Source organism: Cherax quadricarinatus, chromosome 67 (assembly GCF_038502225.1).
Source record: "Cherax quadricarinatus isolate ZL_2023a chromosome 67, ASM3850222v1, whole genome shotgun sequence".
Classification (NCBI taxonomy): domain Eukaryota; kingdom Metazoa; phylum Arthropoda; class Malacostraca; order Decapoda; family Parastacidae; genus Cherax; species Cherax quadricarinatus.
The window spans coordinates 8,009,612-8,037,241 of NC_091358.1; the positions used below are offsets into that span (position 1 = coordinate 8,009,612).

At 40.5% G+C, this 27,630-nt stretch overlaps 1 protein-coding gene across 1 annotated transcript in view; it reads left to right on the forward strand.

Moving 5' to 3' along the window:
* The first annotated feature begins 873 nt into the window (after nt 1-873).
* The window catches only part of LOC128699655 (forkhead box protein O4-like), a 188,320-nt gene continuing 161,563 nt past the window's right edge, over nt 874-27,630 (forward strand). The window contains exon 1 of the mRNA XM_053792410.2: nt 874-2,107. Within this exon, the coding sequence (XP_053648385.1) occupies nt 1,532-2,107 (576 nt within the window). The 5' untranslated portion in view covers nt 874-1,531. The remainder of the gene's footprint in view (nt 2,108-27,630) is intronic.

Genomic DNA, 27,630 nt, shown 5'->3' on the forward strand with positions numbered 1-27,630 from the left:
CTGGTGACAACGATCACCTCCAGGTCATCCTGGTGACGACGAATACCTCCAGATTATTCTGGTGACAATGACTACCTTAATTTCATCTTGGTGACGACGATTATCTCCGGATCATCCTTATGATAACGACGATCTCCAGGTCATCCTGGTGACGACCACCTCCAGATCATCCTGGTGACGACGAATACCTCCAGATCATCCTGGTGACGACGAATACCTCCAGATCATCCTGGTGACGACCACCTCCAGATCATCCTCGTGACGACGAATACCTCCAGATCATCCTGGTGACGAAGAATACCTCCAGGTCATGTTGGTGATGGCGAATACCTCTACCTCATCCTGGTGACAACGACCACCTCCAGATCATCCTGGAGCTTACCTGGAGAGGGTTTCGGGGGTCAATGCCCCCGCGGCCCGGTCTGAGACCAGGCCTCATGCGACCACCTCTAGGTCGTCCTGGTGACAACGACTACCTCTATGTCATCCTGGATACGATGCATACCTCAGATCTTCCTGGTGACGACGAATACCTCCAGATCATCCCGGTGACAACCACCTCTTCACTCTGTGCATGAGATTTTTTTTTTTGCTCCTAATATGTCCGATGAAGCAGGTATAATAACTAAAGCATGTATTAATTCAAAGATCTGGAGGTGTCCTCCCGTTCCTTGGATCAACCCTGATTACTTCCCAGTCCCCGGGAGCTGTATAACCAATACGGATTTGGTGCTTTCCCATAATAATAGTAATAATAATAATAATGAATAATAATAAATAAAAATAATAATTGAGCTGTTTCACCAAACTTTATTTTATAATGTAGACTGTTTTGTTTATCAGTTTGTCAATAATTTTATTGAAATAGAGTATTCGCAAAATGTAAATATCTAAAGTTAGTTGCTTATTAAATATGACGTATTCGGGAAAATCGGTTCAAACCGGAATATCTGCGACACTGTTTATATTGATATCTCCGCATTGAAGTGAAGATGGTTTCCTTTAATGTGTGTGTGTGTGTGTATTAAATGAGGTGTTGTAATATGTGTCGAGTGTCTGGGTGATGGTAGTGTGTCTGGCAACTGGGAGGCTTGCAGTGTCTGAGCCATACCTGTGCAAGTCGACAGCCCGTCCCCTGCTGCGCACTTAACCAAATCCTTGCTTGCCAGTTAGGCTATGCTGTATTTTTTGCATTAAGTGAGCATGTTTGTTAATAGTTGTGGTGTATGGTGTGACGTTAGGTGTAGGGTAGAGGTGATATAGGGCGAGGGAGGTCGTGGCTGGTGGCGCCGCTCTGGTGGCGCGAGGCGGCATGGCGAGGTACATCGGTGTAGTCGTCAGTCAGTTGGTGGGGCGCGTAGCCTAAGGACGCGTGCTCTTGTGTGTGATGATCATGTTCACCCGCCCGTGTTCCTCTGTGTGATGATCATGTTCACCTGGCCCCGGTGACACCGCCTCTTAACTCCACCATCACTGTGCTACCACTCACTTCATCACTCTTAGTGTCATATTGTTCACACTTGTTTACACCATGGCTTCAAGTTTCTTTTCGTTAGTGAAAGAGGAACCCGATTCAGGGCATGATATGGAAACTACGCCTGTGGCACTGCCGCCCACTAGTGTGGGTATGAGCGGCCACACGCCTCCAGGGGGTGGTGGTCGGCACGTGGGCGGCCCGCCCCTGCAGGTGGGGATGCCTCTTACTCCCGTAACACCAACCACCCGCCAGCCTCCACCTCTCCACCGCCTTGAGATTGACCCAAACTTTGAGCCCGTAGCCCGTTCGCGTGCCAACACGTGGCCCCAACCATGCCCCGAGGGCTACAGGGAAGGTGAGGAACCATTTGCGGTGGGCGCCGAGGGCCCGGTGCCAGTGGACCAAGCCCGGCCTCCGGGCGCCATCGGCGACCCCTCGGGCGGGCCGCCCAAGAAGAACACCTCCCGCCGCAATCCCTGGGGCAACATGTCCTATGCTGACCTCATCGCTCAAGCCATCCTGTCGTCCCCTGAAGGACGCGCCACCCTCTCCCAGATCTACGACTGGATGGTGCAGAACGTGCCATACTTCAAGGACAAGGGCGACTCCAACTCTTCCGCTGGCTGGAAGGTAGGCAGAGTAGCCTAGCGTCGATTTAGTCAGTCGCTGCTCCGCATATCCAAAAACCTCTGTTAACTGCTCTAATAACGGGTTATAGGACACATTTAATTTAAAAAAAATGTTTTACAAGGTTGTCCTTGTTCAGCCTTAGGTGGTAAACAGGACTCGTGCTCAGAACTTACATAAATCATAGCTGTGCGTTAAGAGCAGATAAGAGAATATTTTTATGATAACGGCATGTGCAGCTTTCAGACACCAGTTTTTATTTTTATTTAATATTAATGAATGTGCTAGGATGGTGAACCAGTTTTACGACATTATTCATGAAGTGAACCTGGCGAGACTCGCCGGAACTGTTAAATATCGGCATTAACTTATGCATCCGAGAAACATACTGAAGAACACTGGCTATGGGAAATATTCGTCCATATGTTAGTATTATGTGTTATAGTATATATATATATATATATATATATATATATATATATATATATATATATATATATATATATATATATATATATATATATATATAGGAGGGGTGTTAATGTTGCAGTTTATAACTGTAGTGTAAGCGCGCCTCTGGCAAGACAGTGATGGAGTGAATGATGAAAGTTTTTCTTTTTCGGGCCACTGCCTTGGTGGGAGACGGCCGATATGTTAATAAAAAATAATAATGATGTAATATATATATATATATATATATATATATATTATAATTTCTATATATTTGTTTTTATATTTGTTCCTTGAAGCGCAGAGACGGCGGCCACTGCGACTGGCGTCAGAGATTATTTAAACTGTCCAGAGACAAATGTAATTTATAGTCTTACAACTGAATTGCATCACTACAAAAAAATCTAGTTTCGTTTGCAAAAAGGTTATGAATCCGACTTTTTTTTTTAAATAGAAGCGCTAACACGTGCGTAATTTAGCTCAAGGAGTAGTGGAGACTCAGTGCTCCGTCAGCTAATCATTAGACACAATTAGAGCAAACCAAGTAAAGCTCTGAAATACATTGAAATCATCATACCATTATATATAAATATAATTATATATGTCGTGCCGAATAGGTAAAATTTGCTATTTTGGCTTAAATAGCAACGCTCTTCTTGCCGAATAAAACAAGCGAAAATTTGTGCATACAATAATTTCGCAAAAATAATTAAGAAATTAACGATAAAAAAATATTTCATTGTGTTTATTAAAGTACTGTAAACTTTATATATATATATATATATATATATATATATATATATATAATGCTTAACAATTAGCAAACGGGCGAAATTTTAACAAACATTATCCGTCAGTCCACAGCAGGATTCGAACCTGCACACACTATCAAAGTTCACTACTTTCGCCAACAGCCAGATCCCAGATCTACTGTGAGCTGAGAGATAGAAAGAGCCACGGTGAAGTTAATCCTCTGGAGGAATCATGAGGATATTCTAGCTCATAAATTACTTTTATCTATATCCATAATAACTGCGCAATTTATTTACTAAAGAATATTAGGTTTCTCCGTAACCAATGTTATAGTTTTGGTTTGTATAGTATTTGTGTTCTGTTTGTGCTAATAGTACAGTATTTATTAGTTTTATTCTAAGTGTTCGTGTGTGTTTCGTATTTATTTTTTTTCATGAGCATATGAATAATATTCCAGGTTATTCTAAGTGTTCGCGTTTGTGTTACCTGGAGGTTACCTGGAGGTTATTCCGGGGATCAACGCCCCCGCGGCCCGGTCCATGACCAGGCCTGTTCTGTATTTATTTTTTTTTATTTTCACGAGTACTTGAATAATCTCCCAGGTTAGGTTCTTTAAATCTCAGAACATAGTTCAAGAGTTGTGAAGTTCGTTTTATAGCGCTTCCCCCATGAAAAAATAGTATAGTGATGTATGTGAGTGGCTAGAATGGACAGTTGAAATAATGATGTGTTATTACCGAGCCGTTATTTGTATTAATGACCGTCGATCTGGGGAATAAATTTTTTTGCCTCTGTACGATGCATGAGAAAGGCGTTGGCCAGTAGAGGTCATATATGGCGCTGGAGGTCGTGGTTAGTGGCGCCGCTCATTGGTGCAGCTAGGCAGAGCGGCGCCACATGGTACGAAGCTGAAGGTACACCTTTCTTCTTTACAAGGCAGCCAAATAACCATTAACTACCTGGCCCGGCTTGACACCTTCACCCCGACCTTTTTGTTGTAAGGTCGTGGGTCGACGGGAGGTGAGGTCAGGGCAGAACAGTACCCCACCCTCACAGCGGGGTGCTGGCTGACCTTGGCGGTGGGGGTGGTATGGGGGGGACCGCCGCCCACCTAACCTTTGCTACCACCCAGCTCTTGTACCTAGTCTTAGGTATTGCTTCTTGGTAAATTACCACATGGTTTCTGAACATGTACGTTATAGGTTTAATGCATTGTATAAATGTAATATCAATCCTGTCATCTGTTCTATGTGACTGGGATTGAGCTGTGGTTGTGTGAACACTTGGTGTGTGAGCACCGGTGCTTTGTGCGTGAGCACTGATGCTGTGTGCGAACACAGGTGCTGTGTATGAACACTGGTGCTGTTTTGAGGGTGTGCGAGCATCAGTGCTGTGTTTGTGTGAACAGTAGTGGTGTTTGTGAGGCTGTTAGGACTGGTGGTGAGTGTGAGGCTGTGTGAACAGTAGTGCTGTTTGTGAGGCTGTGAGTACTGGTGTTGTGTGAGCACTGTTAGCGGTAATCATGTTAGGGGTAAGCATGAACGTACATGGATGAATTTACTTTACAGCAATCTCTATTAACAGACAAATGACGCCATAAGACAAGATAAATATTTTGTTAAATACGTAAAGCAAACTGCTGGACGCATCCCTCCCCTTACCTGTTACTCTGAAATTTGAGGAAATGGGCAGTGACCAAAACTGGAAGTCTTACGTACAAGATCACAAGAAACAAGTGGTAATTTAATATCAAGCTCTTATGTGATCTTTCAATCACATTCTACAGGAAATACCATTTTTGAGAATGTAATAGAGATAACAGATCTCGAAAGCGCTTGGAATTTAATTGCGTTCTAAAGTGGACTAGTTGCTTTTACAATCGTAAATGAAGTAAAAAATAAATATCCCACCACAATCTTCATTTGTATGTTAAGGAAAAGTGTGTTTTACAAGCTAGAGCGTAAAGCCAATATAATGTATTTTATTAAGACATATTTATTTCGCTGTATGTTTTGTAAGAACTTAGTGCGATTTTAGTTGTGTATGCAAATGCAATTTTTACACATATTTTAATTTCAAAATTCCTTAGTTAATTACTGTTCAAGATCCAGCGATTTGTTTGAAAATACATTTCAGTACCAGTAGTGTTTTTTGGTGTTGTGATCAGGGATTACGCAACACACACACACACATACACGCGCGCGCGCGTGTACTGTACATGTATCGTGCAGGTAAGAACACTGGCACCTTCCAAAGAGGGTTACCTACATGCTGACCAAGTGAAATAAAGGTACCCGGCTCCTGTGATTAAACCTGATTTTAACCCTTACGGATTTAACGATTCCCCTACGAATGTAAAAATAATATAAAACCATATTGGGGATGGTATTAAGAGTTCAGTATTGTATCAAATTTGCCTCGACAACCATCCACACAATTTATAATCAAAACAAATTAACACATATCTTACTTCATAGTTTTTTTTTGTTTCTTAATATTTTTTAATATATCAGTAAATACCTCAGGCGCTATATGACCCCTATGGGTTTAGAACTTTCAAAATAATAATATGCTACAAAGGGGTAACAGAAGTACATCTGGATTTATGTCTACAATTGACTTCTGTTACAAGTATATTTGACATACTTGTTTATTATGTTTAGAATATTTAATTAATAATTATATTAAGCAACTACCCTAAATTTGCTTGTAACAAATAAGACAATTGTAAATATAAATCTGTAAAAAAATAATAAAAATAAGTAATGAGAATAATAAGTAATAAAACTAATAAAATAAGTAATAATAAAATAGTAAAACTAAGTAATAAAATAAATAAAAATAATGAAACATCCATCATGTTCATATCGTTACGTATTTAGCGCTTAATTATAATAATAATAATTATACCGATGATTACCCGTCATGGGAAGCGTCTTGACGATTTTGTTATGTCTTGATCCAAGGAATTTGAGCTCATTGGATCAGACCTGACTGCCTTCCATTAATCAGGCACAAGATGACCCATATGGGTTTAGCGCTTCTGCGTGCATATAATAATTGGCCAGTATTCAGTATTAACGGAAGACTAACAGCACGTGATTGTGGTCCTCCCCGGAGACGTGGTTGTGGTCCCGCCGGGCACGTGGTTGTGGTCCCGCCGGGCACGTGGTTGTGGTCCCGCCGGGCACGTGGTTGTGGTCCCGCCGGGCACGTGGTTGTGGTCCCGCCGGACACGTGGTTGTGGTCCCGCCGGACACGTGGTTGTGGTCCCGCCGGATCGTGGTTGTGTCCCATCAGGCACGTAGTTGTGGTCTTGTGGACACTTGTTTGCTGTTCACACCATATTGGTCACACCTTGTAGGGTATAGTCGCACAATACAGGTAACAAGGTCACTGTGTAGGATACAGCTCAAGGTCACATGATGTAGGGCGCAAGCTCACAAGGTCACTCAGTGCAGGGTACAGCTCAAGGTCACATAACGTAAGGTACAGCTCACAAGATAACCTCCAAGCAATGATCATTGTCAAACTCTCGTAATGACCTTATCAACATTTATTTTCATGGGGAGCGCTAAACCCATATGGATCATACAGTGCCCGTGGGGGAGGGAGGGGGTTATGGAAGGCATTCAGGCTTAATTCAATGAATTGGAGCACATCCAATTCCTTAGATCAAGAGCCCCCTCACCGGCATCAAGGAACCTCCTTTGAGGGGTTAGCAACATTATATTTCACAAAATCAATCAATTATTCTGGTTAAATAGCTGACTAGTTGGGTGTCGGCACTTATTATGATATCAATTTCACGCAGTAATGAGTTTTTGATCATATAACACGGGTGAGGAATTTTCATAAAGGTGAAATGAGAAGTGGTATATATGAAGAGATTTATGGAAGCAAAAACTAGTCAATTATGTTGTCTTGAGGGGTAGGATAATGAAGGAGTGATAGAGGATTATTTTCTATTGTATATATATTGTGCTTTATAGCCAGGTTGTATTTTACTTTACAAATCACTAAACCTACGTGGTTCACTCGGCACTAGTGGTGGTGGAGGCTCAATCCTTAGTCCGCTAATCACGGCGATCCCGACCATCCAAGCCGTTGGTGATCACCGTTCATGTTTATAACCAGAACATAAGAAGGAACATTGCAACAGGCCTCCTGACCCATGCGAGGCAGGTCCAAGTCGGCTACCGGCTTATGCCACTGACCCAATCCAGTCAGGTCCAGGTCACATCCACTAAGGAAGGAGCACGGCATCAGACCTGCTAGCACAAGCTAGTCAGGTCCAACTCACACCCACTCATGTATTTATCTAACCTATTTTTCAAACTACGCAACGTTTTAGCTTCTATGACGTTACTCGGAAGTAGCTCTCAGACAAGCTGAATTTGCTTGAAAATATATTTTATTGGCTGACAAATGTATTATATGATTCGACATAGTATGCAAATTTTTAGTTCTACATCAAAACCGACCTAATATTTTAGCCTAACCTTTCCAAAATTTGCGTGATATAATGTAATTAGGGCTGTTATATTTAACGAAAGTCAACCTGCATTTGATGCGTAATGTACAGACCGTTTCGCAGTTGTAACAAAAATAAATATGCGCTTGGCAGGTTTGGGAAAATGTTGTTTGCCATACAAGCTAAATTTATAAGTTCTGGGCCCAAAAAAAAAAAAAAACACGGCAGGTAGGTTAAAACACCAGAGTATTTCCATGTAAAGATTCTTGTTCATAATGTGTCACAAGTCTTATACATAAAAAGCAGCAACAAATTATAGTAACGTTGTCAGTGCTATCCAAGAAACAGTTCTTAGTTATACATTACACAATAATAATTACAAAATTAATATGGTAGGTAGACAGTTTGTACAAAGCAAATATTTATTGTGGACTAGGTGTCGCTCAGGGTAGAGATTTATCATGACATGATAAAGCTCTCCAAAAAGCGAAACGTTGCCTATAATATAGGTTGGCTCAACAGTAACTAACTCTCTTAACATACTTGTCGGCAACACCTGCCACTTCCAAGAAAAACATTGACCTTGAAGTACTGATATTAGTTACTAGTACTATTTATACTATCAATATTACTACTTCTGTTGCCTTTGATGTAACTGCTACCATTGTTTTTGCTGTTGGTGCTCTTTTATATACATCGTATAATATAAATGTAGTGACTTGATTTGCAATCAGTTGATTAAGGTGCGGCGCAGGTTAGAAGTGAAACTACAAGTGTTGAGCGGGGTGAGCTACGATTGTGGGGTGGCAGGTACTTAACTTTAACTGCAGGTTACTGTACGATATAAGAAGTGAGTACTCTAAGGGGTGGATATTACCGTGTACAAGACCTGTGCTCTACAATGTAAGTATTTAACTGGCCGTGCAGTGTACTTTGCGCCTACTATACGATGCAAGCGGCGGGTCACTATTCGGGAGGATATGTACAGTGTAAGAGGTGGGCATCACACAGTGTTGCCGGCATATTTGTGTCTGCTTTCGAGAATTTTCCTACCTTCCCTGTCATGCTTGTCTGATGCTTGCCTGATCAACCAGTCTGTTGCTGCTGGCCCACATATCCATCCCAGCCAGGTTGATCTATCACTTGGCGCAGGTACTAGTCGAGTTTCCTCTTGAACACTACACTTGTTCCGGCAGTGTCTCTGATATCTTCTGGTAGAATATTGATTAGTCTAGGCCCACGGATGTTGATAAGTGTTCTTATATTGTGCCGATGGTGCCCCTGCTTTTTAACGGGTTTAATTGTGCATTTCTTCTGATTTCTATCATTAGTACTAGTTATGATGGTGTGTAGGTTTTGGGACTTGGCGCTTTCCGCTCAAAAGAGAACCTATTCATTACTTTGCGGCATTCCCAGTAACTTGTTTTACTGGCTCTATGCGAGCCATAAACGATATCTTTATCTGTTCCAGCATTGATATCTCATCTGCTTTGAATAGAACCCTCAACACGTACAATGGTATATCAATATATGTCAAAGATAAATTAGTGGTATGCCATACGGACATGATGAATTACATGTGTAACATCTGGGTATCTTTAGTAAAAATGCCCTTGCATATGTCTAATTCATCAGTATTCTAAGCGAGACGAGTGATTGGAATAGTGTCACCATTGGCATTTACTATATGGTGTAATAATTATAATGTATGGTGAAACGCTAAACCCATATGGTTCATACAGTGCCTGGAAAATGAGAGGTAATCAAGTTCGATTCATGGAAAAGGGAGGGGGGTTAGCACTCGTTCCGTGGATAAAGAGCCCTTCATCTGCATCAAGGCTTCATGTAGTTAATGATGTAAAGGTGAACCTTTTAAGGAGGGGAGGGGTGACGATACTGGTGAAGGGTTCTTGATCCAAACAATTGGAGCTACCCTCCATTCCAGTGTGATGTGCATAAGCATAACGTGCGGTGAGTGCTTAGAGGAAACTAAAATTTCTCGAGCCATTGGTAAATTACAGTGTTGAAAGGCGCTAGTGAATCTGTGAAACATGACAACAAATTTATCAACAAATAACAGTGAACATAAGTGCAAATTATGTAAAGCAGAACAAAATAGTGTTAACATGAACATCTTCAAAGAATTGGCCACGGAGTTGCCGATCAGTTATTAAAACGGTACAGTTGTTTTAGTATGATAGAAATAATACAAGGTCAAGTGCAAAAAGAGCTAGTCATAACAACATTCATCCTGGGTCATCACACCAGGGTGCCATGGGTGGTCACAGGTCATAAATAATGCTGGGTTCACTCGCCTGCAAGGTCATCCGCACTGTCGCCGGGTTAGATGTCAGGAGTATTTTAAATTACAAACAATAACAAGTAATAATATAAATTGACAAAGTAAACTGATTAATGAAAAAGTATCCCTGTACTGAGCGGATCACAGTGATAAAGAGTGCTACCATTTTACAAAACCGGATAGGGAAAACCGGAGATAAACTAATGAACAGTGCATATCCAAGAAGAGCTAACACAATTTCAGAAGTAAACAAACCCACACACTGGTCTAATAGTGGTGTCCTTTTCCAAGTGGCCACAAACGTCACGAGAATTTATGATGAATACATAAATCTGATACTAATGCTTACTTGGAAAATTAAATATTATGACTATTCTTGTATATAAATCACTTTTAACAAATGTAGATGATTCTCGAAACGGATAAGGAAGAAAATTGTCTTGAATGTCCTTCACCATATAGTATTATCCTCAGAGATTTTAACCTTCCAAATTTGTAATTAAATGAAAGATGGTAGGTAAAAGCACTGTACCAAAAATAGTACATGGAAAAAAGAACATTAGCCTAATAAACATATACCAGAGAGAAACTGAGGATTTGTGAAAAGTTTATTTTGAACAGATAGCAAAACCTACTAGAAATTAAAATATACTAGGGAGGAAGTTCAAGATAAACCCAGTGAAAAGCAGGAGTGCAGTGAGAACAATAGGGGAACATTGTAGCAACATTCGTGGTCTCAGATTATTCAACATCCTCCCAGAAATCAGAAACTGGTGGACAAGTGTAGAAGTCTTCAAGAGGAAACTGTATCTTCACCAGGTGCCCGATCAACCAGGCTGTGATGGATATGTGGGGCTGTGGGCCGCCAACAGCAACAGCCTGGTTGACCAGGCAAGCACCAGACAAACTTGTCCCATGGCTGGGTTTCAGGAGTAGAAAAACTCGAAACTCATCAAAGGCATTGATCTAAACGAATAATAAGGAGTAATTAGAGACAGCAATTTCAAATACAATATACTCCGATCACAAAGACGCTCTTCTCAAAAGAGTGCAGATATAGCTTATTAGGACGAATAAGGCAGTAGAACTAACATTACTTGTAGCACTAACATCACAAATCGTAAGTCCTTAAATGGGTAGTGAGATGCCAAATTCCCAATTTTATGGAAAAGCAAGACGTACAATATCCAAGTCAAAATGGATTTAGAGTAGGAAAATCATGCTTGTCACAACTGCTAATATCATTATAATAAAATTATAGGGTTTTTGCAAGAAAACCGTAATGCAGCTGCGGTCTACACGGATTTTGTCAAGCATTTGACGAATGCGATCATGGAGCAGTAGCCCATAAAATTAGGTCAATAGGTATAAGAGGAAAGGAAAGGAATTATTCTGTTTTTATCGAATAGAATAGAGGGGAGAGTAGTAGTACACAAAGCAAAATCTAGCCTTAGCAGATTAAAAAAAAATCAACTGTTTTCCAAGGCACAGTGTTGGTGCCTGTAGTGTTCCTCATTGTCATGGTGGACATCAATAAAAACAACAGCCACAACTTCGTATAATCCTTTGCGGACGATACCAAAATATGCACAAAAGTCGACTCGGTAAAGGATAAAAGAAAATTGCTAGCAGACATCAGTAAAGGCTTCCGGTCTGTTCAGATATGGGAAGAATGAAGAACTGAAAAGCAGCACTGGATACAAAACACTAGAAGACTATCTCGTAGAACGAAAGGAACGTGTGAAAGGTTTGGTTATGACAGTGGTAGATGAACATTCATTAAGATAACACAATAAGGCAAACGCCGCAAAGGTCAGGAAAATAACAGGCTGGACGATTAGAGCTTTCAACACAAAAGGAATGATATGAATTGTGGTCTCGGGTCTAGAAGGTTATTCGGCGATGGCAGCTCCATTCAAGGCAGGAGAGATACCAGAGCTGGAACCGGTAAAGCGATCATTTATTGCCAGCATAGTGCAAATAAACTAAACTACTGGGAACGCATCAAGGTGCTCGGAATGTAATCTCTGGAGCTAAAATTAATATAGCGAAGATACATATTCCAGGTAAACTATACATGGAATATACTTGAGGGCATAGTCCTACCAGAAAGTACAGGTGCGAGAGATATGTGAGGAAGTGTAAAATATACCCAGTGAAAAGCAAAGGTCCCACGGGCACAATTAGCGAATATGTGTCAGCCAACATCTGTGGTCCAGGACCATTCAACTTATTACCAGCAGGTATTAGAAATATTGCCGGAATAGGAAAAACTAGACCACTACATTTTGCGAAGTGCCGGATCAACTAGGCTGTGATGGGTATGTGAGCAAGCGGACCGCCAGCAACAACAGCCAGATTGAACAGCAAAATTTGGCTCAGGCCGGGCTGAGAGAAAAAAAATTCTCGAAACCAATCACAAGTATTCCTTGGATAAAACCCAGTTTTCTCCTCCTCACTTTCTACACGGCGCTGTATGAACCGTACGGGTTTAGTGTTTCCTCAATAAAATAGTATTGGCCGGAAAGAATTACAGGATGTTTCAAAAAAAGTTTATACATACTACAAAAAGAGACTAGTTATTAACAAACGTAGCATGTACAATTTATATGACATTCTGTCATGTGGTTCATTACAGCAGATGTCGAAGTGTTATGTTAGCATGTTATTGGTGTTGACAGCAGCGAACAGTGCAAGCAACCCGTGTCAAGGTTTCTGCTGGCATAGATGCAAACCGCTGCACAATTTCAAGGTCCTGGAATGTAGCGCATTTCCTGCCGTGTTCGTTACATTAAATACATGCCACACTTTTTCTGGGGGGGGGATAACTTTATGAAAACTTATTCTTTATGAAAAGATTACCTGAAGACTATTTCGTGGTCACCGTCCCTCTGACCCAATCCTAAATCAGACCTAATGTTGGTTAGCTCTAGCCTAATCAACCAGTCTGTTGGTGCTAGCCGTTTTCAGTCCAATGTGGGCACCACAGCCCGGCTGATCAGAAACTAACGATAACTTATTCAGTTTCCTCTTCAAGACTGCTAGGGATCTCTTTGGTAATTTTCCTTATGTATGAAGGGAGGGTGTTGAAGAGGCTTGGTCTCTTTACATTTATAAGGTTGTCTAGAGTACTCACTGCAGTGTGTACATTTTTTGAGACACTGTACGAATGGCGGGAACTGTCATTCTTATTTTTAAAACTACCTCCACTACTACTACGTCGTTAAAAGGTCATTGCACTTCCCGACCCCTCCCTTTCCCTTATGCTGAAGAAATACTTCCTGACTTCTCTGTGACCCATCTGTATCTTTAACTGTATATACCCATTTCCTACCACTCATACGGTCTATCCCTTCACCCTATCAATTCCTTGGAGAATTTTGTGTATCATTTTCATGTCTCTTGTTTCTTTCCTCTAATGCTCTCAGGGTCATTTTCTTCAGTCTCATCATAATTCATTCCCATTAGCTCTAGCACTAGTCTCGTTGCAAAGCTTTGCACTTCCTTTATTTTCTTAATAATTCTTTATTAGATGTGGGTTCCATGCTGGTGCTGCATACTCCAAGATGGACAACGTATGTCGTATAAAAGGGCCATGAAGGACACTTTCTTGAGACTTCTGAAAGCTAATGTTCGAATCATCAAAAGTACGTACGTTCGTGTGTGTGTCGGTCTGTTTGTCTGCATGCACATGACAAATATAATATTATTATATCTGCGTGACAAGCATATGCGAAAATAAACACTACAATCTTGTGGGTCAGCCTTGATAATGAGGAGGCTCCATCTTCCTTCCACTAATCGCGAACAGATGCGCGAGCTAACTGTATATAATCGCCTCGATGTATTGTGACAAGCAAAACTTTTTGAATGGTGTTGGTACATTACTGTCTAGTAGAGTTTAGATATGTATCATTACTGTATGGGCAGGTATGGTATTGGCTAGTATGTGGTGAGGCTTTAGTGTTGCCGACAAGTATTAGGAACATAGTGATATTTACTAGTTTGTGTTGGTAGGTACTAGGATGTACATTAAAAAATGAACTGGCTAGTGAGTGTAACAAATATTAGCAAAAGGGGCATACAAATCCTAGTGTAAGTGGCACTTACTAGCTGGCGAGTCATAGGTACTAAATTGTGGTGGGTGCTAGCCAGAGTATCAGGTACTAGCCAGTGTGAGTAGTAGGCACTAGCCAGTGTGAGTAGTAGGCACTAGCCAGTGTGAGTAGTAGGTACTAGCCAGTGTGAGTAGCACGTACTGGCCAGTGAGTAGCAGATACTAGCCAGTGTATCAGGTACTAGCTAGGGTCGGTAGCAGGTACTAGCCAGGGTCAGTAGCAAGTACTAGCCAGGGTGAATAGCAGGTATTCAGTAGCCTGAGACAGAAACAGACAACAGGACGAGGTACAGCTACAGTAGTCGCAGGTGATGATAGCTCAGGATTTGCTGTGGTCGGCGCTGACTCTGACGAGCCTGGCTATGACGGCGGCGCCCGCGGGCCAGAGCAAGTAGTCATCCCCGGAGACTGGGCTCTGCGGCTGGGCTCCTCCCATGAAGCGTTACTTGGCTTAACCATCTACTTCTGCCACTACTTCTTCACTTCCTTCTTCCTCTCATTGTCCCCTTCTCCAATATATATACGTACTGGATTCCTCAGCTTCGTGTGTTTGTGTGACTTGACAATGGTTCAACTCGGAGCGAAACGTCGTCATAAGCTTTTTTCTCCTATGTGTGGGTTATTTATGTATTGTTCCATTCACAACAATATGCCTTTTTGTTCTTTCCCATCTACCACGTTATTTGACCGTTACCTGACTTCCCATCTGTCATTAGGTTAGGAAAAAGATGTTTTTAAAACCCTGTACCCACTCAGAGCTCCATGAGTAGGGGCGTTCTTTAGAGGAGCACCTGTCATATTTATTTATAATATGCTGTTTAACTTTTAATGATCAGTGTTTATGGGATGTCTGTCGGCTTATTTTTTCAGCTTCGTAGAAAAGTAATGTAAAAAAACATGTGATGAATTTTATTAGTATTTGAAAAGGACAGTATTACTTGTACATTATATTTTGCATATAAAAAATCAGTTGCCATTTTTGTCATTAAGTAATGACATTTTTTATTTTAATTCGGTGATGTATATAGTGTTGATTTTTTCTTAAACCAGTGTGTTATGGATTATTGAACCGCTGAGGCTAGGATAGCAAGAACAATTTATTAACTGTTGAACTGCTGAGGCTAGGATAGCAAGAACAATTTATTAACTGATGAACTGCTGAGGCTAGGATAAGAACAATTTATTAACTGCTGAGGCTAGGATAGCAAGAACAATTTATTAACTGTTGTACTGCTGAGGCTAGAATAGCAAGAACAATTTATTAACTGCTGAGGCTAGGATAACAAGAACAATTTATTAACTGATGAACTGCTGAGGCTAGGATAACAAGAACAATTTATTAACTGATGAACTGCTGAGGCTAGGATAACAAGAACAATTTATTAACTGCTGAGGCTAGGATAACAAGAACAATTTATTAACTGTTGTACTGCTGAGGCTAGAATAGCAAGAACAATTTATTAACTGCTGAGGCAAGGATAACAAGAACAATTTATTAACTGCTGAGGCTAGGATAACAAGAACAATTTATTAACTGTTGTACTGCTGAGGCTAGAATAGCAAGAACAATTTATTAACTGCTGAGGCTAGGATAACAAGAACAATTTATTAACTGATGAACTGCTGAGGCTAGGATAACAAGAACAATTTATTAACTGCTGAGGCTAGGATAACAAGAACAATTTATTAACTGTTGTACTGCTGAGGCTAGAATAGCAAGAACAATTTATTAACTGCTGAGGCAAGGATAACAAGAACAATTTATTAACTGCTGAGGCTAGGATAACAAGAACAATTTATTAACTGTTGTACTGCTGAGGCTAGGATAGCAAGAACAATTTATTAATTGTTGAACTGCTGAGGCTAGGATAATAAGAACAATTCATTGTTATAAAATAGAAGAACAGATTATGAATGATCATTTAAGCTCTGGGTTTAGTGTTACCTGTGATAATTTATATTCGTCACTGGAGCTCATTTAGATATACCATATATTTGTGTGTATATCAGCACCAAGTACGTACACTTACCTCGCTTAGTTCATCTATCACGTGGCTAGTATCATCCTCATATGTCTTTATCAGCGTCTAGACTCTAGATACGCACATTTATTTTGTAAATTGTGTTGGGCGCTTGTTAAGGCACGGTAATGAGAGTTATAAAGGCTAGGCTTTCTTTCCCTGATAAAATGATCGTGGTTGGAGACCATAGGGTAGTTGGGCGCTTGCTAAGGCAAGTTGGGCACTTGTTAAGGCAGCGTACTGAGAAATATGAAGACTAGGCATTCTTTCCCTGGTAAAATTGCTTTAGTTGGAGATTATAGGTATCCACGCAGTGCCAGACAATTCGGCGCATTTGAATCAATAGAATGATTCATGAATCTGTTACCTCTGTTTTCGGGGATCACCGCCCTGGTGGCCCGGTCTTAGACCAGGCTTCTTAAAGAAATGATCAATTCTACCAGAATTCAAAACTTTTAGCACACTTCAGGACGGTTTATGTAAAGGATCACAGTCATTCATAGCTCAACTGCATGTCATAGCTTTATCGATATACTTGTGTATGCTCTGCAAATAACGAGGTATTAATATTTAAATCATGACTTCTTTGTATTCTTTACACTTAGTACCTCCAGGTATACATCTAATATGGAAAATAACAAGTCAATTTAAGTTCAGCTGGCATTCAGAAGAAAGCACCGAGGTGGGTGTTGACAAGTAGACTAAGTTACTAACCTGGAAGCCCTGCATTATTAACCGACAAGCTAAGAGTCCTAACACAAATTAAGATTCACTGAACACACACAAACCATTTTGTTCACTACGTTCTAATAGTTTTTGGATGTATATTCTCAACATGAACAGGACACTTGAGCTTGAGTCATCGTGGTGTGACAACTCAACCAGTTTCTAGTTTGTTTTTTTTCTACTTCACAATCTGTTCTCTGGCCGGACATCTTTGTTGGCTGCCTGGTCAACCAAGCCTTTGCTGTTAGCTGTCCGTAAACCTACATAGCCCAATAAAACTTAGTGGATGAGGTACTTGAAGTAAATAGTGACCCAGTTTCTTGAAAACTTCAACCTTTGGTCTTGTTTCTCGAAGATTAAATCTAGGTTTTGCCGCCGAAGTGGCTAGTTTATTGTGTACCCCATATTCATTCATCCTTTGGACGGTAGCCCAAGAGCATATGGATGTACAAAAGGCCTAGGAACTAGGTCCTGAAAAGGGTTAATAAGAGTACACCATTTATCCCCCAAGAGTACACTTGGATATACTATATCTAAAATTTATGCCTTATCTGTTGCAAGTAAATTTAGGATATTTGTCTCGAAGAAACAAACAAAATCATGTTTTGATTTTTTGTTAGCATGTGTTATAGCAAGATAGGAAGTAAGGATATGGTGCAAGCTTGGCTTGTGGACTCCATGGGCACGTATGTTGATGTGAGTGAAGGGTAGCTCGCCTAGAGTTACAGTAGTCATGTTCTCTTAACCCAATTATTCATTTAATGTTGTTTAAACTTGATATTAAAGTTAGGCATATCTAAACAACAGCTTTTGATAACATTGTTTTTACAGTATAAATTCCCTCACCCGGGAACATTTTGTAACTAAAATAGTAAATAAATTACACGCAGGCAATGAGTGGTAGTAACTAATGCTTGTAGAACTAGACTTGAAAAAGCCCACTGCATGGGCAAAACGTTTCAAAATTACACATGACTCATACCCATGTCCAGAACGGGTAAATAGTGGTTGTTGCTTCCTTCTGGTATGAACCTTGGTAATAGATACAGACCAATTGGTTTAGAAAGACGAGCAAACACTAGGACATATTAGTAAACGTTTCGGCCTTGGGATTTTGATAATTTTTCAAGGTCCCAGGACTGAAACGTTTTCTAATAAATACGTCCTAGTGTTTTCTCGCGTGTTTTTCTAAATCTGCTTCCTTCTACTGCTTATAGACATCGGCGATTTCGCCCATTTTGAGCCCTATTTTCGGCGAGTTCCTTTGTTCCTTCACCAAACTCACAGATCTTCTGTAGTGGTCTTACCAGGTATCTTTTATTTTCGTGTGCAAATTGCAGCATGCAGGAAAATATAGTGCTAATATAGGGAGACTAGAATGTTTTACACGTAGCCTTTAGTACATTAACCCACTCATTTATAAATGGTTATCATTTACTCGATAAAATAAAGTAATTTGACCCTGAAATTTGTCTCAGCTGATGCACAGAATAGGTCTAGCATTTATGAGTTAGTATTCAGTCCCACCAGTGAATATATAAGTATCAATCTCGCCTTATGCACAGAATAGGACAAGCACTGATCAAATGTTTTAACATGATCTAGTATTCATATCCGACAAAGTGAATGCATAACTCTTAGATTGGGATAACCTATCAGATAAGTTGCTTATCTCAACCTCTTTTCAGTCGCACAAACCACAGATTGCCGAGGTTAATTCAAACAGAAATACGTTTTAATTGATAAAGTGCTGCCAATATATTAATGTTACTATTGGAGCCGTATTGGATGTAATCTCATTGGGTTGATACGTAACCTGGTAGCAGTGTTCGACTCTCAACCGAAAAAACCCTGGTTGCATCAAACAATTTTTTTTTTTATTCTGGGTTAATTGTCAGTCGCCCTAAGTTGTAAGGAAGTTAGGGTGTCCAGTAGCTCGATCCCTAAGCGCGCTCAGCTCACATACTGAGGTGCGGAGTTAGAATCTCCTCCGGTACCGCTGAAAAACATTAGGAATGTGTTTCCATAAGACACCTGCTGTCCCTGTTCACCCATCAGTTTAAAATGGGTACCTGGGTGTTAGTCGACCGGTGTGGGTCACATCCTGGGACAAAACTGACCTAATTTGCCTGAAATGCTCAGCATAACAAACGGCTTTTTATATAGTAGTATGTCATTGATATCAGCTAGGCCTGAATACCATGTACATACATTTGTAGTAAATAAAGGTATTATTATTATGATTAGTATTATTATAAGTATTATATACTGTACACAGGAATGAAGGAAGTGGTTTGGTGGTGACAAGGCTCTCTGGTTAAAATTTGATGTTGCTCCAGTTACGTACCATTTGGCTATACATAATAGAAAAGAAAAAGAAGTATAGCTCAGTTAGATGTTAGGGGAACAAATAAACCATAAGTTTCATGGAGATGATAAAGTCATTATTGTGAGTTTTGGAGAGGCTGAAAAAAAAAATCAGTACAGCCTACTTTATTAAAGCCTTAATACTAACACCCATGATGTTCTTCTGTAAGAGTGACGTAATTTTATGACCAAGCTAATTACTGAAGTTATATACAGTATTTTGAATGTGAAAGAATAATATACAAAAAATATGATTAATAAAAATAATAGTTATTGCAATTTCAAGAATTTTGATTATCATTTGATTTTACTTGCCCTGTCATTGTTGATATCACTTGTCTTTACAATAATATTGTTATACAGTACTCATTAACAATATATACTATGTATCTGCTGACTTTAATACTATGCATCTATTAACATTATATGCTATGTATCCATTGACATACGGAACTAAAGTAAACTGGATCAATGCTTCCACCAGATGCCGGATCGACCAGGCTCTGATGATTATATGGGATAGCAGGGCACCAATTGCAATAACATGGCTGAACAGGCAATCAACAGGACAGCCTGTCCACAGGACTGGTTTCGAGGGTGTGGTTATATTTATATTAAAAAAAATGATAAGTGCTAAACTAGTGAGGGTCATGCAGCACTCGAGATTTTTTTCCTATGATGGTAGGAGGGTTAGTACATTGTGGGAGCTAATGAAAGTGGTAAATTAACATCATAATTGGTGCAGTAGATTAGTCTGTTTTAAGTCATGGTGTGTATCAAGGTGGGGGCTTTCATCGAGAAAGGCAATTAAAGTCGGTGTGTACGGGCATTGTAGATGTTCGAAAGTAAATCCTACATGCTCTCTGATTGCTAGGACAGTATTACTATATGGTGATTTCTTGAATTGACTTTGCAGTCCTTACAATAAGGTGCTGAGTATGTTCAGTGGTGAGCACAGCTAATCGAAAAGTTAGTTTGCTAACCGCTAATCCATTACTAAAAAATTAGCTCCACTAACGCTAAACCGCTGAACGGCCGAAAAAATTAGCGGAAGTTAACGATAAACACTAACTTTTTCACATGAATTTAGATTCGGTTTAGTTTTTTGGTCTTGTACTTTTACTTTTAAGACTTTTAGAACAGACTTAGAGAGCTTCCTAATAAGATATAGAATGCCAAGGTCGTATGATAACAAGTGTCGCTAGTGCGAAAATAGCGATTGTTTAATTTTGTGATGTAACGCAAGCACAAGGACACGACACACGCTTGTCGCTGTACTCCCCATAGCACCCGAACGGATTGAGTTAGCTTATCTAACTGTTTTCTTTATTAGTTTCAGTTACTCATTGTATTTGTTCATTTTATTCTGTTTCTGTTAATGTTTGCATTTAACTTAATTTAGATTTTGAACCCAATGAACTACAAACAAGTACAGTGGAACCTCGGTTTTCGTGATTAATTCGTTCCAGAAAGTCTGACGAAAATTGAATTGTACGAAAACTGAAGCAATATTTCCCAGGCACCCAAAAATATTAAAAAACAAATGTATTTTATAGAGAATAACTATAGTTTTACATACAGAAAACAATGAGAAATAAATATAAATGACTATTGAAATGGATAAATGAACATTTAACATCACTTTTACCTTTATTGAAGACTCTTGTTGGTATATGGAAGATGGCAAGGGAGGAGAGGTTAGTGTTTGGAAGCAGAATCCCCTTGCATATAGACTTAAAATATCAAGGCCCTCTCCGAGGTTACTTCCTTTCTTTGTCTTTTACTGGCACTAGGACCAGCTTGAGAGTCACTTTCATACTTAGCTATGACTTCTTTTTTTAATTATATCATATTTCTCGCCTTCTTTATCAAAGGGCTGGCACTCGGAACTTTCTTTGGCCCCATGGTGGCATATTTAGCAGTCACACTCAATAAACAAGCACAAAAATCAATAGATTATTATGAAATGTATGATTCGGCTGAACGTGCCAGGTGATGCTCACTCAGTGATAAACAAAGGCAGACTGAGTCACTCGGCTGGGCGCCGAGGGAGGGCAGCAGGCGCGTATGTGTTCGGTACAAACCGAGGTGATGTACGAAAACTGGGACAAAATTTCGATGAAAAAAAGTCCTCGAAAACCGAATCCCACGAAAACTGGGGCGTACGAAAACCGAGGTTCCACTGTAGTTGAAAATTGTGCAATACAACTGTACAGGTGCACACAAATAGTTAAATGAACAAATGAAATGTCAGTTTAAATCCAACACACTTTATATACTTTATAAAATGCATAGCATGGGTATCATGCCAAGATCAGATGATGGTTGGGCCTTCTCCATCGCTTTGATGTGATGCTGGTTGCCCTTCATGAGTATAAGCCTCTTAAAGTTTCCATCTACAGGGTGGCTCTCTTTCCCCTCAAGATATCTTTGCCTATAGAGAATAGGCGCTCAACTACAGCACTGAATGGGATGACAGTGTTGTACTGAATAAGTGGATCAAGACCTGCTCGCCCAAGAAGGTGACTTCACTCGCGACCTCCTTCAAGCCGGTCTTTAGCCAGCTCTTCACCATGCTCTGTGCCTTTAAACTTCAGTGACCTTTGGCTTCTGTCCCAGAACTGAGTGATGCTGCTGAAGAAGTCACCTTCATCCTCATTAGTGGTGCTGCTGCTCTCCTCGCTGCTTTCGGACTACCAACAACGTATGAATTTTTTTTAGCAGACTCATAGTTAGCGGAACTTTATTTAGCGGAAGCTCATTGGTCTGCTAACGGTTTCTGAAGTTAGCAGAAATGCTAATCCACTAAGCAAAAAGTGCCACTGATTAGTGGTTATTGGATTAGCAGAACTGTGCCCACCACTGGGTATCTTGCACTTGCCAATATGTGAGTGCAGGACACCTGGCCTCACTTAAGTTATCACTTGCCAGATTCACTCTTGTAGCCTGGTGGCCCTATTGTACTTTAAAAGCTATAGATAGAGCCTGCCTCCACCACTTCTTCGTTAAGTCATACAACTTCCTGATCACGCTGAGGCTAAAGAAATACTTTCTGACATCTGTCTTTAACTTTCGGCAGTGCCTCTGAGTACGTTTCCCACCTCTCAAACAGCCTATTCATGTTTATCAATTTCTCTGAGAATTTTGTATGTTATATCTTCCCTGATTCTTCTGTCTTCCAGTGTTGTCAGATTCAGTTTTTTAGCCCATCCTCGTAGTTCATACCCATTAGCTCTGGAACTAGTCATGAAGAATACCTCAACACTGTCTTCAGTTGTTTTTTTTTTTTTTAACCAGGTGTGAATTCCATGTTAGTGTGGCTTACTCAAGAGGGGCTTCATACGTGTTGTATAAAGTGCCTGGAATGACTTTCTTGAGATTTTTTGAGTTGCTAGATAAGCATTGCTGCAGAAGTTATTCAGTTGAAGTATTCTAGTCACTATTCTTACCCCTAGGTTTTTCTCTCTGAGCCAAGTCTGTAGGTTCTGTCCATATTCTGTGTCCAGTCTTCATAGCCCTTCCCAATCTTCATAACCTTGCATTTGCTGGGCTTGAATTCAAGCAACCACTTATCCAAACAGTCTTGCAGTTTGTCCAAATCCATTTGTAGCCTTTTCCTGTCCTTACCTGTTTTTATTCTCATTAGCTTTACATTATCAGCTAACAGTGATACATCTGACTCAAGCTGGTACATCATTCACATAAACCAGAAACAGTACGAGTCCTAATATCGTACCTTGTGGAACTCTGCTTGTTACTCTTTCCCCATTCTGGCATCTCTTCTCGGAAGGGATGTGCTGGTACGTTCGAAACAGAAAGGAAACTAAGATGGGAGCCAAAGATAATTAGGTATTTTTTATTTTTTTTTTATTTTTAATAAAATTAAAAATCTCTAGTACATGATTATCATTTTATTAATAGAGAAGTGCTAGAGCTATAGGGGTCGTACAGTGAGAGTAGCTCCATTTCAATAAATCAAGAACTCTACAGCATTAGGCATCCTTTCATGTAAAATTCTATAGTAATAATAGCAGGCCTATAGGTGGGTGCTTGAACAAAAGTAATTTCGAAGCAGCATATATGACCTTACCTTTTATTGTTTACATTTTGTAAATTTATAGATTTTTTCTGGCAATGAACTTTTGTATCAACAACCTAGCTGGGCTCCTTTACCTGACGGAGGATCGAGCTTCTTGAAACACCCTTAAATTTTCAGGCAGGGTTCTAATGCAAAATTTGCAGCATATAACACCTTTAAGTTGTGTTCTGGCTCAGCAGAACTTACGCCACGAAAACAAATGCCATTGTTATTGCACAGGATGAGCACAATATAATTATATTCTTGTAAAGTGCGAAATCCCTGTGGGTCATTCAGCACTCTACAGGGTGGCCACAAAGTAACTTTGGCTGTAAAACAATGTTCTGTAACTAACGAGTTTTTTTTTTTCAAGTTTACAGGCTGAGGCTTGTGTCGTGGTCAGCTACTAGGGTAGCTGAGTCTTGTGTTGTGGTCAGCTACTACGGTAGCTGAGTCTTGTGTTGTGGTCAGCTACTACGGTAGCTGAGGCTTGTGTTGTGGTCAGCTACTAGGGTAGCTGAGTCTTGTGTTGTGGTCAGCTACTAGGGTAGCTGAGTCTTGTGTTGTGGTCAGCTACTACGGTAGCTGAGTCTTGTGTTGTGGTCAGCTACTACGGTAGCTGAGGCTTGTGTTGTGGTCAGCTACTAGGGTAGCTGAGGCTTGTGTTGTGGTCAGCTACTAGGGTAGCTGAGGCTTTTGTTGTGGTCAGCTACTAGGGTAGCTGAGGCTTGTGTTGTGGTTAGCTACTAGGGTAGCTGAGGCTTGTGTTGTGGTCAGCTTCTAGGGTAGTTGAGGCTTGTGTTGGGGTCAGTTACTAGGGTAGTTGAGGCTTGTGTTGTCAGCTGCTAAGGTAGCCGAGAGGCTTGTGATTTGGTCAGTACTGGACGGACACTTCTGTTGTGGTCGTACAATAGTTCAGCTCTATTTTTATTCCAATACTTAACAGATGTTAGTACTGTAGTTACTGCAGATGAACATTACTTCCACCCTGTATGTATTTGTCAGAAGTTTAATTAATACCCCTGACGCGGGTTTTCCTGCTCATTCATTAGAGTATCTTGTAGAGTGTCATTGTTTGTGATGAATCCTTGAAAGCACAAGGCCATGCAGTTCTTGTGACGAAATGTGTTTCAGTACACTTTGCTCCCTCACTACTGACTTGTACGGATCACTGCACTGTCGTCACAGGCCTACTGGGTAGTGATGTTTTGTTTGATGAGGTCTGAAAGTAGGTTCGGTAAGCAACCGGATGCATAAGCTGTTACTAGTCATCATTTGACTTTAACCCGTGTTCGTTGATGCTTGTTTCCTGACTAATAAACCACTTCTACCTACTGCACTCTGTAAAACAAAATTATTATTGTATTATGGGAAAAAAGCAACAGGCAGCGTCTTCAATACTAGTAGCATAGGGGTGCGTGGGGGGAAGTAGTAGTGTATGAGGGGAAGCAGTGGTGCATGAGGGGAAGCAGTGATGTGCGAGGGGAAAGTTGAGGCTCTAAAGTGGGTGAATGAGACTGTGAGGGAAGGTGCTGGAGTGGCAATTCAAACTGTGTATGATGACCAGCTGGGGCCACTGAGGAAGGCTGTGACTGCAACTTATACTATATACTGTTCCTGAGGGAGGTGTGGTGGCCATACCTCTCTATTTACTGCTCTTGAGGAAGGTGTGGCTACACCTCACCATTTACTACTCCTGAGGGAGATGTAGCATTTAAATGCTGGGGTATCTTAGAAAATTGAGAGAGTGATTTTAATGCGATTTGCAAATGCACCATCAGATCCGCTTGAAACCTTCAACGCCGATAATTGAGAATTCAACTACTGAGGGGCGTCAAACTTTGTACCGCTGTATTGTGGGATATAGATCATCAGCTAACTAAAAATACTTCGTTTTAATTGGCTTTAAATTTCAAAGCAAGTGTTTCTTAGTGGAAAATGTTGGAATTACTATGGTTTTTGAGTTGGGTAGTTGGCATTTGTCATTTTTATTTAACGAATTCATATATAAGTTTCTATGTGATAACTTGTTAATAATTCTGAAATGCATTACAAACTTAATGCCGCACTGTACCAGCTGTTCCTTCTTCGTGCACTGAGGTAGAGGGAACTGGGATTTTGGGATATCTTTCTCAGATCGTGTAGCGATCGAAAGACGCCTAGTTTTAGATGTTTCACTCAGGATACAGTACAGACTGGATCAAATGGAAATGAGCCAAGTGTTGCGCAATGTGTTTACCTTGAAGAGCTAGTGGTGGTAAGCAGCAACCAGGTTTTAACATGTTTTAACATCAACCATGTGTTTCATGGGAGCGCTATCCAGACCTTTGACACACTTATACAAGGTTCTTCATCCTTCAGTACTGTCCGGGTGTATAACGTTGCTCAGGTCGCTGCTTGTCTTAGTAATGACTGCCATGGCACGAATGGCTGGTGTATATTGTGCCGGTTGTAGTATGTGCATATTTTGAGCTTTGTGTGGGGATTGTATGTGGTGTGGTTTGTATGGTAAGCTTGAGTGTGCTTGCGTATTTGGTGTGCTTGCGATCATAATATGCTTCTGTATATGGTTTAACAGAATTCATTTTCTATTTGTTCAAAGATAAGAACCATCTGTCACTGCAGAAGTTACACAACTAATCCACAATATGAAGAGGAAAACTTTATCTTGGGATAAAATTATTCAAGAAATCTAGTAAGGTTTCAGAGCATTTTTTTTCTTTGAGTGCTATTGGTAAATGCAACTAGTAGTTGAAGAATGGCGTAGCTGGCAAGTAGTAGCATACTACATTTCACCTACTACCTACATGAGGCTACATCAAGTGCATCTTTTGATGGAACCTTATGTAGGTGAAACGTCGATTTTCCTATTCCTGTCATGTTTAACTAAGATGTAAATGGATTATTAACAGCCTTACTTTATTGCCCTGTTTACTTGTCAGTTATATTACTCCTTAATCTGTGTATGATGGATCTTGTCTCGGTGAGGTCTGTGTCTAGCTCACGCCACGGTGTTATTGTTATTGTAGTGAAAAGTTCATCTTCACATCATGCAGGCGTTCATGTAGCAGCTGTGCCTCCCTTGTTCTTGGTCCTGGTGTTCATCTTTCAGCTTTGCCCCCTTTGTTTTTATCCCTGCCATTGTTCATGCGGGTGTTCATCTTACAGCTGTATCTCTCGTTTTTGTTCCTGTTGTTCATCTTGCAGCTCTCTCTTTTTCTTGTTCCTAGTGTTCATCTTCAGCTGTGCCCCCTATGTTTTTGTCCCTGCCATTGTTCATGCAGGTGTTCATCTTGCAGCTATGTCTAGCAAGTGTTCATCTTGCAGCTGTGTCTCTTGTTTTTATTCTTGGTGTTCATCTTGTATCTGTGCCCCCCTTGCTCTTGTCTCTGTCATAGTTCATGCCTATGTTCTTAATCTTGTAGCATTTCCTTAACAATTTAGACGGCCTGGTCTCAGACCGGGCTGCGAGGGCGATGATCCCTCTATCTGCCCTTATACACTCTTATCTCCCCGAACTTCCGCTTTTCAGTGACGTTAATGGGCAATAATTTTTAGTAGCCAATTTCCCCCATATAGTCGATACCGCTTGTTACCTATATGACATGTGTCGTCAAATCATTTCCTGATCAGCCGGGCTGTTGTGCATACGTTGGGATGCGGGCGGCGGGCACTAACAGCCTGATTGATCAGTCCAGTAACCAGAAGGCCTGGTCTCGGACCGGGCCAGTGGGTGGTAACCTCCGGAAGCTGCTACAGGTAAAGTTATCTTACTAATGAAAATAGATACCAGATATATTAAGCAAATATCCTAAATTTGATTGCAGCAGATAAGACAATTGTAGACATAAGTCTAAATGTACTCTTAACACTTTAGGGGCCTACTTCCTAGGCCTTTTCAGTATCCATTGCCCTCCACAGGATGGATATGGGGTGCACAATAAACTAGCCCGTGTCGGCGGCAAAAGTCAATCTCCAATTATTTTTGGGACTAGCCTGTTTTTCTAGTCTCTGCGAGTTAGAAAGGCTGCGGGCTATACACTGGTTCTGTATACTCGAGGACTCACTTGACGTACGTAGTATGCGAAAAGATCCCTCCTTCAGGTTCCTGAAGGATGTTAAATTTGCCAGGCATACATACCGCTGATATACCGAAATACGTTTGTGTGTATGAGTGCGCACATACATGCATGTGCTATTCTTTTTTATTATAGTCATTGGGAAGTGCTGAACTTGTA